The sequence below is a fragment of the Ptychodera flava genome, chromosome 17, assembly GCF_041260155.1.
Source record: "Ptychodera flava strain L36383 chromosome 17, AS_Pfla_20210202, whole genome shotgun sequence".
NCBI lineage: Eukaryota > Metazoa > Hemichordata > Enteropneusta > Ptychoderidae > Ptychodera > Ptychodera flava.
The window spans coordinates 28,608,388-28,623,980 of record NC_091944.1 but is presented as its reverse complement, the minus strand read 5'-3'; the positions used below and the strand labels follow the sequence as shown (position 1 = coordinate 28,623,980).

Below are 15,593 nucleotides of genomic sequence, written 5' to 3'. Positions count from 1 at the left end.
GTGCCAAATCCAATACAAAGATGACGGAAACAAATTGCGACTCAACAAGAATTCGTTATGACATTGTCTTTCAACATTGTCGGCATTCCTACTAAGTACTAGAAACCTAATTTTCAAAGATGCAGTTCCCAGAAGATATCTTCGATTAAGAGTAAATAAGATTAGTACGATCGACAGATGGCGCTGCTCGGGGATTCGAAATCCGCTTCGCAGACTGTCTGGATATTGCAACGAGATGGGTTTAACTTAAGAACTGTTATGCACACATGAATGTTGTCATAGAAACAAGCCAAATGTCTGAGAAGACGTGTCATCTTCAATTTCTTGGTAGAGACAGGATCACTTGAAAGCGCGTGATGGTTGACAATAAGCAAAGCAGGCGAAATAATCGCTATAGTACTTTAAGCACGTAATAGCTAAAGTTATTTGTGTACGTAAAAGGGTCGCACAAGACGCTCTTTATCGCGGTTGGACTATATCTGTAGATGTTCCTTTCTTGTAAACAGTGAAATATGCCTAACAGTTGATGATGTGCACAAACCCCAACTGGGGTTAATTTATTGGGTTCAGTACCTGACGCATGGCACTTTGTTCCGTTGAGTTGAATGAACGTTTCGAACCTCGTGCAAGATTCTAGTCGAATGTTAAAAGTTAATAGTGCAAGTTCTAAGTCGTCAACAACTTTGGGTTCGTTGGGGTAAGACGTGTAGATGCCTTCCAATGCCTCACCATCGATCTTGTGTTTGAATTCGTGTCAGTATTGTTTGAGTGGAGATTTGATCTACAGATTTCGCCGGACACTTTAAACAAGCAGGCAATTTTGTTAGCTGCTGCTTTTGAAATCTTTTCCAGTATTTGTCCTGCCGGTAAAATACACTTTCTAGCTCTAAACTCATGTCGAAATGCAAAAAAAAAAGAACAGCTATTGTTTCATTGACAATCCAACTGTGAGTTTCTGATCATTAACTGAAGGAATGCTCAACGATTGGTATCTTTGTACGCCCACTGACGGCAATCTCGCTATACAGTCCCGAAGGCGGCTAATTGCACACTGAATAATCTACCCACACGACCTTCTTTAGCCGCAGGGCCTTTACTTGTTCACCGTTGATCACAGAAAAGGTTCCAAATCTGCTAACAGCCTGATTAGCACAGAGAACATTGTAGAGCTTGGTCAATGATCACGTTGTTGAAATAAATGCTTGTTCATAAGTGAAGATAAGCAAATAGTGTGATGAAAAGTAAAAAGGAAAATGTGAAACAACAGATATGAAATTAAAACTTCAATGGAACCGTTCGTCGTTAACACTTAATGTCTCGCAGTGTTGTAAGGAAGAAATACTTAACATATGTGATACATTATATTATATATATATATATATATATATATATATATATATATATATATATATATATATATATATATATATATATATATAACACAAAGTAACATTTACAAAAACAAAGGCATTTATCCAGCATGAGATACACCACAGACAGAGGACCGAAAAACCCCATGTAAATTGTTAGACTAGATCTGGTTGACATTTTATTAATAACAGAGACACAGCTTTGCGTTTAAGATGAACGTTAGGAATTCGTGTCATGTACACAGAGTTATCAGCCACTGGAACGCCATACATGAAATATGAAACTTCAGAAACGATACTTTAAACCTCGGAGACTTCTATGAAGGGAAACACCAAACATCATTCGGAGAATGTTATCAATGATTTATGGAATGACACATCTAAGGTGACATCATTGGCAATAAATCTGGACACTCATTCTTGATGAACCTCGGACTGTTCCTATAAATCACCGGTAGCTATTCTGTCAGTTTTATATCTGAGAAAACAGAGGCGAGCCTTTCGGCATCTACTTCTGGGTCCTCTCGAAAATTTGTTTTTCACTACGTGTATGACTTTAACGGCATACGGAGAACTGTTCCTTGCATAATTTACCAATGGGCAAGTGTTTTTGCATAAAACTACTTCATCATCTGTTTCTAAAAAGATGAAGTCCATTACCATAATTTGTAATAGACCCGTATTTTTGTTTTTATCAACAGTCCGAGAACAAGGTTAGACCAACAACTCTCTGGGGATCTTTATAGGAATACTTGTGGTTTGTATTAAAATTGCTACACGGTACTTTTGATTATTCGCGTCGGGTATTTCGTCACGAACAATAGGTAAAGTTCTTTAAGAATTAATTCTTGATTTTTTTCTAAATTTTAAACCCATTCTTCATATTCTACAGTAACTAATTTCCTTCTCTTCGCAAAGATAACGTAGTTCAATGAAGTCAGTCAGTCAGCGACAAAAACACAGACACCACGTCTGGCAAATGTAAAAACGTATGCAAGTAAAATCTCTCTCACAATGCTTATCCCCTCTCTGTTGTGCAAGATACTATAACTTGCCATGGTAACGAAGAAAATTACACACTACCTTACTAGGCTCTCGAACGAGGATGCGTCTGGTGTCAGTGACCCTGTAATTTTGTAGCGTAATACGGATATTCATATAGACAGAGGCAAAGTAATTTCATGGGCATTCATAATTGATTGCAGGCCAGGCTAAATACCGGATGAAAATGTCATCCGTGGTTATTGGATTGAAATTGGTGACAGATTTATGACAGAATAAAATATCGAATGTATATCACCGCTGATTGATTGCTCAATTGAGCTGATGTTTTTATGGCTAAACATCGCGCGAAATCAAGTTATATATGCCAAATTAAACCCCAAACTGCCGAACGACCCTTTCATCGGCCTGCACTCTCTAGGGGAGGGAAAACCACTGCATCTGCCACCCACCAATTTAAAGACTGCCCGCGTGAATATCGCCAAGCAGACGTCTGCCTTGTAGTCTGATTTGATTTAAAAGGTCACACAGACAAAATGGAGGAAGTCTGGCGCTAGGTCACATTAGGTCACGAGATTTACGACACATTGACAGCGGTTTGTCGAAATAGTACTACCATACAAACACCATGCTTTAATACTCACCGTATTCACACATCTCTTTGCGTTCATCTAGTCCATTAGAACAGTCCTTGCGGCCATCGCAGACTTTACGATGGTCGATTAGCTTGGAATTTGGCGGACCACACCGAAATCGACACACTGGATCTGAAAGTCATGCAAGAATAAAGACTCCAAGGTCATAACACGACTTTCCATCGAAATGAACAAGAATTCATCCGGTGAGCTGAAATGAACTATTCTCCGGCAGACATTTTACACACAGTGATGGGAAAGATAAACTGCGGGGCGTAGTAACGCGCTTGTCGCGTACTCGCTGTGGCACGTTGTGTGTGGGTAGCTACGAACAAAGGGGCGGTGATAGCTCTAAGCCACATCGCCTGAAGACATCAGTTTACAAGAGATACGTGCACATCTTTCGTCAGTTGACAAATTTCAATGCCTTTAAGGTAGACTGAATCCCGACACATGATGAAGACGAAATATTGTTTTATCAAGGTTGTTGTAACAAAATTTTTAACAAACTGATACTGAAGAACGGTATTTGTTTTGACCATACTTGTTTTATATTATCTTAATTGTTTACAGTTAGGGTTATCAGAAACGTTCGCTAAGATAGCGTAGAAAAATGATTAAAGCAAAATACATGAAAATCGAAATCAGAATGTCGCTTGTTTCCAGTACGGTGCTTACATTATATAATTTAAAATATTGACTACATTGTATGTACACATACGCATAATTAAGAAATTATATCAAAATACATGTACTATGTATACAGATAGATATGTAACATATACGATTACTTATGTTGAAGATACTTCTCAGACAATACATACACATACATACTTACACAAAAAACAGCTTACAGAGAAAGGCTCACCGTCACACATGCATGCATATATATATATATATATATATATATATATATATATATATATATATATATATATATATATATATATATATATATATATATATATATATTCTGGTAGTATACTGATATGATATGTACATTATAGCATCATTAATTTACTATTTGTTCCACTGGCAAAGCGGATATTTTGCTGATCCAGTTTTAGGTTTAATTCACACATATAAGGTTTTGAGATATACAAAAGATGTTAAATTAGATGATCATTATCTATGGTTACGGACATCCGAAAGCCTACTGTACATAAACACATACCATATGTTGGCCTTCTTTTTAAAAATCTATCAGTAGGCTAAAATTAGACGTTGCTATGATAGCTTGCTGTAATCAGCGATTTTCACCGGCTGCGGAATTTTTTGGTTCCAGCATGTCTAAGGTGGAACTCCAATGTCTGCGATGATGAACGAGCCATTAATAAGAAAAGCACATTTAGGAAGAAAGGTCCCTCCTAAAAGGAATTTTTCCCGAGAAAACTAAATCAAGTTATGCCCATTTTACGCATTCGACATGTTCGTCCATATACTAGAACATAATAAACAGATAACTCCGGAAACACACGGAAAAATCGATTATGTTGACTGTGTACTTCAACCAAATTGTCCATTCTTGAAAAGGTTTATTGATTGCTACTTAGGGTCACTGACGTTTAGAAGACATGGACTGGAGTAAGCGCTCTTTTTACTCTGAGTTTGTCAATAAACATGCACTTTCAAAAATGAGAGTACCGTGCAGAGTTAATGACTCAGAAGTGAGGTTTCATACTGAATAGAGGAAAAATGTGTATTTAAATGAGAAAGAGCAGTTACATTTTCTAAAGAAAACGCGTGACGACAAAATTACACTCTCTTTCTCAGTGGTGGGTGTGAATATAACAACCATATCATCTAATTCAAAAGTAATAAACAGGAAATGAAGCCCACTGCCCAGCGTCTTGGTATTTGATAAAACGTGCGAAATATCACGTAACGTGACAATTCCAGGAGCCAGTGGGCGATATGTATGCCGCTGAATAGGCGCTGCTGTAATTTACTTCTCTCAAAAGAACAGCTCAGAAATAAATTTGACGCCTGCTTTGAGAACTATGCATAGCTGTATGGGCAACCGATAGGCGCTCAGGTATGAAATCATGATGGAGAGATCGAAATGTCACTCCGGCTGTAAATTGGAACTTGATGAGTATCTGTGATGTAACTGTCGTAAACAGCGCTCAACGAGATTCCTCACGACTCAAAGACAGAGATGATTAAAGAATTTGTTCGCATTACTTTGGAGGGGTTATTAGCTGACGATGATTTGAGAGTACTCCGTGACATCCAGTGATCTCCCATTGTTGTTTTCCTAGCTATAGAGAAATGAGGAGCCAGGTGTTTGATAATCATACATACATGCGTAATGTGTATCGCTTTGAGTGTAAATATTCTTACTGTGACCTGTGTGTATACAGACATCTCGTCAATGTCAGAAGAAGGAATAGGATTTGCTTGTATCGTGAAACGAGCCTTTGTTCAATGTAGATTAGTGTTGACTTCTTATCCCATTGCACTGAGTGCCTTGAGTCTGTATAGCATACGACGACAATGGGTATTGGGTAAGAAAATGTGTCGCAGAGAGATTGCAAGACACTGTGTGTATGTACAAATCAAAAACTATTACAGGGGGAATTTCATATAATGAATACTAAAATAACCTAAGAAGAGTTCTTATGATACCTTGTTGCATATTAGCATACGCAACACAATACAATATAAATTGTGCTGTAATCCCATGTGGATCAAAAGTAATAGTGTCTTGATTTCAAAGAAGGGGTTGTTTGAGAAAACCATTGCTATGGGAACGACCTCGCGTCGCCCAGCTTGTAATTGCACGCTGTCTTTGATCTCATTCATTCGGCGACTTTACTCTTACTGTAATTCCTATACATTGCTGTAGATTTTCAACAACGAAGATGACTGTCGTTGCAGCGTACAGTTTCATGAGGGTGGCAAGTAATGTCCAACTTTGTTCAGGTAGAACTTGCAGATATTCGGATTCTCAAACTTTTACAATTCTTTTCTGATATACCACTTGTGGGGGTTCATTTTAAAGCTCTTGGTGTAAGATAACTTTTCGCCGACTTCGTTTTTTCGAAAATCGAATTTTGCTCTCATAGAGTAAACGCAGGGATGGCGGCCATTTTGAACTTTAAATATCGGTATAAATCTCGGTTATTTGTTTCTCTACTACAAAATTTGCACGGTGACCCCTGACTTTTACTCTTGATTCAGTAAGAGAATGGCTGAAAGTTTCATTAAGGAAAGTTTGAGCAAAAGTTTAAGTCTTTCACTTTCGAGGTGCACACTACCTTAATTGAATATTATCGGTTCCATCTCAGGACGTTTGACAGAACACATAGGGTTATACAGTTTATAGTAATGGTAGAGACTTTCGCATAAAATCGACATTCTATTGGATAAGGTTTTAATTTCCAGGTGGACCTTTGTTCAAATTTTGAACCCACACGTGTTATGTAAATCAGCCGATGGTTCTCCAATAAAGTCAGATTATAACATTTCTAACACACTCTTCGCACTGGGCACCGGGGGCGCACTATATTTGTCATCGTGACCTCGACTTACAGGACCTGTGATTGTTTTTTTATTGATTTTTGCATTCTCGCCATCAAGTCAGTCACTATGTTTTTCAATTCATTGGTTAATTCCTTCTGGGGGCTAGTCGATCAGCCATCGGAATCAAACAAATATACATCTCCAGAAAGCGCAGTACTGTATCGCCGACTGAGGAAGCCACAAAGACTGCGAGTACACGAGATATGAACGAAAAGCACCCGTACTAATGAAAGTTCAAGCCTTGGAAATTGAACGCTACAACTTTGAGATCGCAGAGCTGATCGTTTTCGATGACATTATCTATATGCTAATCAGGGCTAGAAGACGATAAGCCTTGGCGTATTAGAAACATGACAGCCGATCCTATCGACGTGTTATAACTCCAAATCCTTATGCTACATTCAGTTTTTATGTTGTCTACACCTTTTCACCTTTTCTGCAAACATTGTGGACGAATATATATATATATATATATATATATATATATATATATATATATATATATATATATATATTTATACATAAATGTATGTATGTATGTATGTATGTATGTATGTATGTATGTATGTATGTATGTATGTATGTATGTATGTATGTATGTATGTATGTATGTATGTATGTATGTATGTATATATATACACTCCCACAAGAATATCTGTATACAGTGTGTGTATATATATATATATATATATATATATATATATATATATATATATATATATATATATATATATATATATATATATATATATAATATAAAAAGGTACGCCAACACAAAGACATAGGATATATTTAACTACTTTCATTCATTTCCTCAGGAAATTGAATCGATTTGATGTAAATTAGTCTCTGACGAAGCTATTATATGAGTCGTTAATCGAAAGTATTTTTACATTTTCAACTGTCTGGTTTTATTGGAAATTAAATGTGAGGAATAGAATCGGTAAGATAGTAAATTTATGCAGCAACATTATCATACAACAACAAATGGGTCCCCCGACTTGTCGCAAAGGAAAATCCATCTTGCATTCCAAGATTCTGAATCCATTACATCATGAATTTGACTTGCTCCCATCTGGTGGTCGTTACAACCAACTTGAACACAGGTAGTGCTTTTTTATCGAGACGACTATAGGACAAATGAACAGACTATATTCATGGTATTAATTAATGACTTTTAGTCATTTCATATTAATATAATTTGAGTAATTTCTGTTTTAATATCATTCAAAAATCCGAAAGATAGCCGTTGAAACAGGATTTTAGAAAAAAATCCATTTTCAATGGTTTTTTTTGTTACTTTTTTCTTGAGTATTTTTGTTTCGTTGAATTCGTTAGTATTGTGTACCTACAAAATATGAAATAAAATGGAAAACATTCAGATAGCCGGCTCTTCAACATGAATCGTGTCTGGGAAATGCATTATTCTTAATGCACCATTACGGATTCCCTTTTATGTCTCTTTCTTAATACACACTCCAAACATTTTATATTCCATTTTGTTTTCTTATGCTCTAGGCAGAAGCGGTGACAAAATGCCAGACGCATACATTCGCGTTTACATTCTTCTGTTTGTCGCTGCATATTAGCGACCTCTAAAAATGTAAACAGCATTTGTGAAAAGCAAGGGCGCATATGCAGATGGGACTTCTTGTAAAATTATCATGCCCGGCGACGCAGCAGTTTTAGCCCGACGGCGGCACTGAACTGCACAAATAAACGGCTGCTTGTTCTGGGACACATGGCTCGTCAATGAAAGTTTACATTCGATAATTGCATCCGAATGCGAGTCATCCAATACGTCTGAAACGGTAACTTACTTACAGAATGAAAATGGATTTTCACCAGAACCTGCATGGAATTTCAACAAAAGTTTGACTGAAAATCTGGACAATATTTGAAACACATCAAACCCATATTGCATGGCGTAGAAATATCTCGACTAAAAACAGCGAATATGGGGCTATTTTAATATCATATCCATTGAATCGTACATTTTGATTAAAACCTTGATTCCATTCATATCAAATTTACGAAAGGCAGTCCGAGAAAAAACGCTTAACCTGAGCATGTCTTATTGGATCGCATCTTAGTTTGCAAATTCAGAGTTTATATGATTTTATTCCGCGATCAGAACCAATTTTGATTGCAACAATATTAAAAGAAATAATTTTGGTTAGATGCATATTTATTCGATCGCCTTTTATCTGCAGTACCCAACAACGATTAACTGTCGAAGAGAAACGACTCAATTGGGAATATAATATTAAAACGTAGCAGACAGTAATAAACACTTTACAATTGTACGTAGCCTAATATTTGAAGTTATGTACCACGTGACCGTTAAACATTTTCGTTATGCTGCTTGGTATTATGAAGAAATATTGCTATGTGATAAATGAGACAATATAGGAATATATGGGAATAAATTGTCTTGAATTAAACACATCCAGTTGTCAACATTTAAATTCTGAAAAATATCAGTTTTCAGAGCGCGTGTTTTAGGATCAGTCGATGTTACCGCTATATCGTCCATCTAAATCTGATCTCCATTCTTTGTCGTACATGGGCGTGGCTTTATACTGAGAGGTTTTAGACTGAGACTATTTTTTTTCATTATTTGCAAAGCATGGTCGTTCCCCCTGGGTTATTTGTTAAATATCTGCTGTGAGTCCTTGAAAAGAGATTACAGGGACATGCAGGTGGTTCATGCGTGTTAGATAAATCCAGCGGTATCTCAACCAGGACCATGCAGCGGTGACCTGAGACGAACAGCTCCTCAGGTTAATTGGTAACCCTTCACCATCAACGATAGCATCGGCACGATTCGCCCTGGCGCCGGAACGTTATCAATTCAGCGATTGAATTCATTCAGGAGATGCTTTGCTTACACTTGACTAATGCAATATGACACACTGACCTGCTAAACTACATTATTCATACTTTATTAAGCCTGGATGGAACTAGACTGCCTACACATTTACAGCCATTCGAAGACGAGAGAGTAGTCGAGAGCTCCTAACAGTTTCAGTGAGAGTCATCCACAGTAGAGAGCATACTTAACTCGACTTGGATTGCTTTTATTCACCTAACATTGCTGGATCAATAAAGGTTTGCTATTTGCTGAAGAAGGCAGCACAAAAGCAATAAAAATGGCACGATTACTTAGCTTACTCGATGTCTTTTCTGAAAAGGTCTAATTAAGTTATTACAGGTAAAAAAGATGTCGTTTAAGTAACAGGCTCCAAAAGCTTTTCTGTTTAGGGATTTTGGTAAATGTCTTTGCGCCGTAGCGTCACTGTTGAAACATTTTCAAGTGGTCCTTTTCTTAATCTGTATAAAATAATCACGAACGGCCACATCGGATTCCAATTTAGTGAACATATTTGCGCAATCGTCAAAGAGTTTCAGCGAGGATGATGAATGTAGCCCAGCATATAACGTCGATGTCTTCAACTTTCTGATGTCTTGTGTGTGTCTGTTTAAGTTTGGGCGTGAAATCGTTAATTCGCTTTCACGAAGTGTTCCAAGCAATCAATTGTCATGCCGTGTCTGTTCAACTTGTCGAAGGAACGATGCTTTAAGGACACTTGCGGCCTTACGGCAATCTGTATAAACCCCTTGCGAAATAAAACTTGTGAACCGTATTATATTGAACCAGGTACTTCTGTCAGCTTAACACCCATACATCAAAATCTTGCCGGCGCCTGGCACCATAAACTACGAAAGTATACGGACACTCCGACACTTTTCCAAACAACCCATTTCGGCACTCCAAACATAAATCTTTTTAACGTCTCACTAGTGAATTGCATTGCCCATTGATTTACGCTCCTTAGAAAACCATTTCACAGGTTATGGATATGTATAATTTATTTGGATTATTTTGTGTCTGAAATCCCGTCCACAATACGCACGAATCGAGATCAAGTGGCTCTTAAAAGTCGCTTTTCTTTATCTTTATTATTGAATGACCTATGTCGCCGAATAACAAACGTATATCGTTACCCCTCTGTCCCTATAAATCATTCCTTGTTGAATCCACCAGGGAGAGTAAAGGCAAGTTCCAGTTCTCAATTTTTATATGCATCGACAGGCGGATTTGAACGAACATCTCCGCAAAGCGCCTCTCCGACCCTTTGGGCAGGACTGGTACAATGTTGACTTGCTTGCTTAAAATTTGAGATTTTAGAGTTAAACTCATACAGTTATAACACTCTTCAGTATATCCTGCAGTAGTCGTAACGAGGGCCATTGGCGGGCATTAGTTCAAAGCAAAACAGGTCACGATCTTACCATATATACTATCACTATGTAAGCAGGATAGAACGGGTGATGCCCTTGGGTCAATCTTAGTAAACGGCTCCACTGCTCAAAATTAAACAAAACGGTCAGGAGGTTTCAGCATTCTACTCTTTACTAACATTTTGTATAGTTGCAATGATCTACAAACTGTAATATATTTTGTTCCAATGACGACAAAAGTTTTTTATGAACTCGTGAACGTTTGGTTGTTTTACGCTCTCTTCATTTCAAGTTTCGTGGCCAATCGAAAATATTTTTGGTACCAGGACAAAAAATGACTACTTTCTAAAGACTTACATCTTGAAACGAGAATGGAGACTTATTTGTGGTTTGGGTTTTTTTGGGTTTTTTTTGTTATTGTTTTTTTTTGGTTTTTTTGGTTATTTTTTGTTTTTGAAAAAGTAAAGCGAACAACGAGACAGTGAGGCAATAACTCATGTTTACACTTCTCTACTTGAGATTGACAATTCTCCGGAAAGTACATCTTAGCAGTGTCTGCCAACACGGTTAATTTGTTACAGGTATAAAATACATATCAAAGCGCAGATAGGTCTGTTGCATGCTACACTCTGATTGGCTCCTTTTCATCGAGTAAACACTGTTCAATTCTATCAAGATTTCTGGTACTGCGACGATTTCGCTGGAAGAGCTCCTCATTTCACAATAATATTCCGACGAAAGATTGTCCACACTAAGTATTCCCAACCTTTTACACGTAGCTCGTAATATTTAGAATATTAAAAGATTAAAAAGGGCATTTCCAGAGTAAATACGATTGTTTCAAATGTAAGATACTGTTAAACTTCGGATAGAGAGGGATGCTTTCATAGTTTGCGTGTAGGTATATTAAAAAATTGACCCTGGAAAAAATAGAGATATGACCTGGCTGTATTTAACGTGATTCGATATTTCATTGGCGATACCTTCGCATTTTTGGCCCTAGCAACTTTTGGCCTTTCATCTTACCATAATAAAACATGTTACTGTGCTTTTAGTGTTCATTGTAAGCCTCTTCCGTTTGTCCTCTACGCTTTGATTTCTCGTCTTGCTGCCTTATCGCGTCACAGCGCCGAGTAAACTTATAAGTTCGTCATCAAGTAATACATGCAGTGCCCTGTCATTGAGGCACATCACGTTGTTAGAACCTTACCAATAATACGGTACAGAATGGATACTGTTCATTCTCCGTTGGAGTAGAGAGGCTAATGTTGCAAAACCAATACTCCATGGAAGACAGCGTGGCTTACCACTTGCAAAGACGCTGCCCAGGGCATCTAATCCTCGACCGCTCTGAACTTGATATAGCCCCCGGCGGTGGCAGTCTCCGGATGGGTGGATACCCACGCTCGTCAGCAGAGTTTGAAATGTACCCCTTTTCCAAGAATTTTTCTCTGAAAAACAACCCCTTTTTGGGAAAATATGGGAGAAAATCACTGCGAAAAACACCCCCTTTTTTCCGATATCTGGGAGATTTTACCTAAATATTTGCCAGGACATTTGAATACCATAATTTACCAATTTCAAAGCAAGTGTGCTGACTCCTGGTGAAAAAGGAACACATAATACACTAGCTTAGCATGGGTTGACTTTGTTTGATGTGCACAGTAACAGACTGCCTTGTTCAATGTATGCTTAGTAACATAATGAAAACTTGAAATACAGTGATCGATCAATGTTTTGTCTTCACCATATGTTCATCAGTCACACTCATGTCAATCACTTTTCTGATCTGTTTTGATCTTGTATTAGTTGATGGCTCTTGAGCTATAGACATCGTCCGTCATCTGTAGCTGCAACAGATACATGTGGGGTACGCTTTTTCTTTGGTCTGATTCTCTGAGGGTGATCTGAAAAAGTACCCCTTTTTCTCGATTTCACGGACCTAGATGTCTCCGTGATGTCCGACGAAAATCACCCCGTTTTCCGCGAAATTTCGAACGAGCGTGCGTACTCGGCTGCTCCAAGACTGCCACCACCGGGATATAGCCGAATCAAGTTTATCGGCTAAGTAAACGTACTCTCTCTCTCTCTCAAACGTGGATATGATCTTAAATATGAACTTCAATCTCTACTGTTCTTAGTACAATAATCACGACTGACGACTGAAACGAACTTTGCGAATTTCGCTTTTGCGCCGAACGATTCGGAATGTGAAGACAGGTTTTTTCAGTGGTTATTTGTCTCGCGCATGCGCAATTTACATATATGATACTGTAACTGTAAATCAGGATAATCATGAGTTATAATCATAATCAAAAACTTGAACTCGTGATGGATGAGTTTCTGTTGAATATACAGTTTTCCCGCGATTCTCTTTGTACCCGCGGTGGGGCGTAATTTTGTTACGACGCCGCAGTCACAAATAAGTGTTGGACTAAGTTCTGCACCCCGCATAGTATTGAAACATCGGGCAGGCCGTCTCAATTCAGCGAAGACATTCGAAATTGTAAATCACTGCTGCGTCTCATTAAAGCGCAAAGCACCACCAAAGGTGACGATTTTCATCTTATAATGACTGCGGGGTTCCTCTTATCACTGCCCTATAGACAGAGCAAGGATAAAATATAATAAAATTACTCGATATAATTGGTGAAAAGGGTACAATAAAGAAAGTGATTAGAATGGCTTAGGTTTGTATGTATTATTGAAAACGTGCGTTTGAATATAATACATGGCTGCCTTCTATAGCTGCTTGTGTTTTGTGTTAACCTTAAGGAGCCCTCGGCTTTCCCGACAAGCTGCAAAGAAACCTTTGAGGGCACATCATATCTATATGATTAGTGGTGATTAACGGCCACTATAAACCGCTTTTACCCGGTTGATACGCAGCAAAGAGCTGAAAAGAGTTGCTGTCTCTCATATTTTGTTTATTTTGCCTGGATGCGAAAGGAATGAAAAAAACTAGTCATTATTTTCTCCAATCGAGCATGGATAGCATCGGACGTCACAAGGAAAGAGAAAAGTTGAACAGTGTTTGAGATACAAAAAAAAACGCTCTGTATTGGAAGTCACGTTCTGTTTTGGTTTTCGACTGTGGATCTGAAAAGCGGCGATTCGAATGTTAACACATGCAAGGTGCTAATTGAGTCGATCATGCTGCCCTCTCGAAAGACAGGTAAAAATGATCATGATTGGATAACAAGTCATCAGTCTCCCAACCACGGTACTCGAGGTCACACAAATAAAATAGACAGCCTGAGCTAACTTTCTGACGTTATTGATCATCCACGAGACACTTGGTGCGCGATTCGTGTGCGCAGTGACAACAGTGCTGCGTGTTTGTTCAAACACGTCAATTAATCATTGCAAATCGTGTTATGTTGTCTAACAGTTCTCGCTCAACGAGATAGGACATCAAGAACGTGTACACATGTGCGTTGTTTCCACGTTATCTATCGGTTTCGGAAAATTGTATTGAGTCAATAAGACAACACAAGAAGGCATCAAATGTGCTACTGTTACCTGTTATGGTTATATATAATGTGGTCATGATCGAAAAATCCGGAGGTGTTTTTATCTTGGGACACAAAAATACACACATGTTGTTTCCAGGAAACGTTATCCCGAGACTTTCCGCAGGGACGAATTTATTGGTCATTTATGTCTCCGAACGAAGTGGTGCGGAAGAAATGAAGTGACTTCTTAAAAGCAAACAAAGTAGTTCTGATTTATGATGTCATGAGCGTGGAAGATAATCGTGGTGTAGTGTAGTGTAGTGTAGTGTAGTGTAGTGTAGTGTAGTGTAGTGTAGTGTAGTGTAGGTAGTGTAGTGTAGTGTAGTGTAGTGTAGTGTAGTGTAGTGTAGTGTAGTGTAGTGCAGTGCAGTGTAGTGTAGTGTAGTGTAGTGTAGTGTAGTGTAGTGTAGTGTAGTGTAGTGTAGTGTAGTGTAGTGTAGTGTAGTGTAGTGTAGGTAGTGTAGTGTAGTGTAGTGTAGTGTAGTGTAGTGTAGTGTAGTGTAGTGTAGTGTAGTGTAGTGTAGTGTAGTGTAGTGTAGTGTAGTGTAGGTAGTGTGGTGTGGTGTGGTGTAGTGTGTGTAGTGTAGTGTAGTGTAGTGTAGTGTAGTGTAGTGTAGTGTAGTGTAGTGTAGTGTAGTGTAGTGTAGTGTAGTGTAGTGAACTGCACTGGACTGTGCTGCTCTTAACTCCATTGCACTACGCAGCACTGCACTACACTGCTGTGCACTGTACTGTACTGTTGCTTTTCTGTACTGCGCTGTACTGTACTGTACTGCTCTGCACTGCACTGTACTATACTGTACTGTACTGCACTGCACTGTACTGTGCTGCACTGTACTGCACTGCACTGTACTGTACTGTACTGTAGTGTAGTGTAGTGTAGTGTAGTGTAGTGTAGTGTAGTGTAGTGTACTGTACTGTACTGTACTGCAGTGTACTGTACTGTATTGTACTGAACTGTAGTGTACTGTACTGTACTGTACTGCACTGCACTGCACTGCACTGTACTGTTGTTTTGTCTGTTAGTGGATAGGGTGTCAATGTACCTTTTGTCTATAATTTTTTCAGCATGCTTGAAGACGCTGGGGGTACTGTACTGTTAGAGGAAGTTGAAAAGTGTAACAGTAGCTGCTAGCTCAAATAACACGTTTTACTTGTCGATGACAGAATCTATTTATCGTTGTTCCCATTGTTTTGCTTGTAAGCGGACAGGATACTCTTTACAGTAGGTTTTGTCAACCATTTGTTCAGCAGCTTGAGTGCACTGTAAGAATTATTGGGCAATCCAATGATAAAAAATT

The 15,593-nt window shown here is 38.3% G+C and overlaps 1 protein-coding gene across 2 annotated transcripts in view; it reads right to left on the bottom strand.

Moving 5' to 3' along the window:
* LOC139115982 (uncharacterized) overlaps positions 1-15,593 on the bottom strand; it is a 74,011-nt gene that overhangs the window by 4,087 nt on the left and 54,331 nt on the right. For both annotated transcript variants that reach the window (XM_070678462.1, XM_070678461.1), the window contains one exon: positions 3,017-3,139. In XM_070678462.1, coding sequence (XP_070534563.1) covers positions 3,017-3,139 — 123 coding nt within the window. The remainder of the gene's footprint in view (positions 1-3,016; positions 3,140-15,593) is intronic.